Source organism: Malurus melanocephalus, unplaced genomic scaffold (assembly GCF_030028575.1).
Source record: "Malurus melanocephalus ecotype Western Australia unplaced genomic scaffold, MMel_1.1 scaffold_4217, whole genome shotgun sequence".
NCBI lineage: Eukaryota > Metazoa > Chordata > Aves > Passeriformes > Maluridae > Malurus > Malurus melanocephalus.
In genome coordinates, this window is record NW_026627449.1 from 1 (window position 1) to 1,256 (window position 1,256).

The 1,256-nt window shown below is 52.9% G+C and overlaps 1 protein-coding gene across 1 annotated transcript in view; it reads right to left on the reverse strand.

The window, feature by feature from the left end:
- Window positions 1-6: 6 nt before the first annotated feature.
- LOC130588303 (poly(U)-binding-splicing factor PUF60-like) overlaps window positions 7-1,256 on the reverse strand; it is a gene marked incomplete at both ends in the record, with an annotated part of 4,238 nt that continues 2,988 nt past the window's right edge. The window contains one exon of the mRNA XM_057389241.1: window positions 7-296. Within this exon, the coding sequence (XP_057245224.1) occupies window positions 7-296 (290 nt within the window). The remainder of the gene's footprint in view (window positions 297-1,256) is intronic.

Below are 1,256 nucleotides of genomic sequence, written 5' to 3' on the forward strand. Positions count from 1 at the left end.
GCCGACAGGTCGCTGTTGTCGAACCTCTCCTGGTCGTAGACCTCGGCCACCACCTTCCTGCCGGCGAACCAGCGGCCGTTGAGCGCCTGGATGGCTTTGTGAGTCTCTGCGGCCATGGAGAACTCCACGAAGATCTTGACGATGATGTCGGCGTCCTCCTCCTCGCCCTGCTTCTCCTGGTAGATGATCACTCTGTTCACTGCCCCGAATTTGCCGCATTCCTCCGTCACCTCCCCCTCCAGATCGTCGTCGATGTCCTTGGGATCCACCATGTTCCGCAGCACCATCACCGTGGACTGGGGAGAGAGGGGGAATGGAAAATGGGAACAGGGAGAGGGCACAGGGGCACCCCAAAAACAGCACACTCCAAAAAAAAGCACAGCCAAATAACAGAACACCCCAAAAACAGCACAGCCCAAAAACAGAACACCCCAAAAAACAGCACAGCCCAAAAAACAGCACAGCCTAAAAACACACCCCAAAAACAGCACAGCCCCAAAAACAGCACACCCTAAAAACATACCCCAAAAAACAGCACAGCCCAAAACCAGAACACCCTAAAAACAGCACACCCTAAAAACAGCACACCCTAGAAACACACCCCAAAAAACAGCACAGCCTAAAAACACACCCCAAAAAACAGCACAGCCCAAAACCAGAACACCCAAAAAACAGCACAGCCTAAAAACACACCCCAAAACAGCACAGCCCAAAAACAGAACACCCCAAAAACAGAACACCCCAAAACAGAACACCCTAAAAACAGCACACCCCAATAACAGCACAGCCTAAAAGCAGCACAGCCCGAAAACAGCACAGCCCAAAAACAGCTCACCCCAAAAACAGCACACCCCAAAAACAGAACACCCTAAAAACAGCACAGCCCAAAAACAGCACAGCCCAAAAACAGCACACCCATGGCACTGATGGGCCAGGGACAATCAGTGTTGGACGAGAGAGGCTGATCAGGAATTCCCTGGATCAGGAATTCCCTGGGTTGGGAATGCTGTGGCCCCTAATCAGGAATTCCCTGGATCAGGAATTCCCTGGGCTGGGAATGCCGTGTGCCCTGATCAGGAATTCCCTGCGTTGGGAATGCCGTGTGCCCTGATCAGGAATTCCCTGGGTTGGGAATGCCCCTGATCAGGAAATCCCTGGGTTGGGAATGCCCCTGATCAGGAATTCCCTGGGTTGGGAATGCCGTGTGCCCTGATCAGGAATTCCCTGCGTTGGGAATGCCCTGGATCAGGAATTCC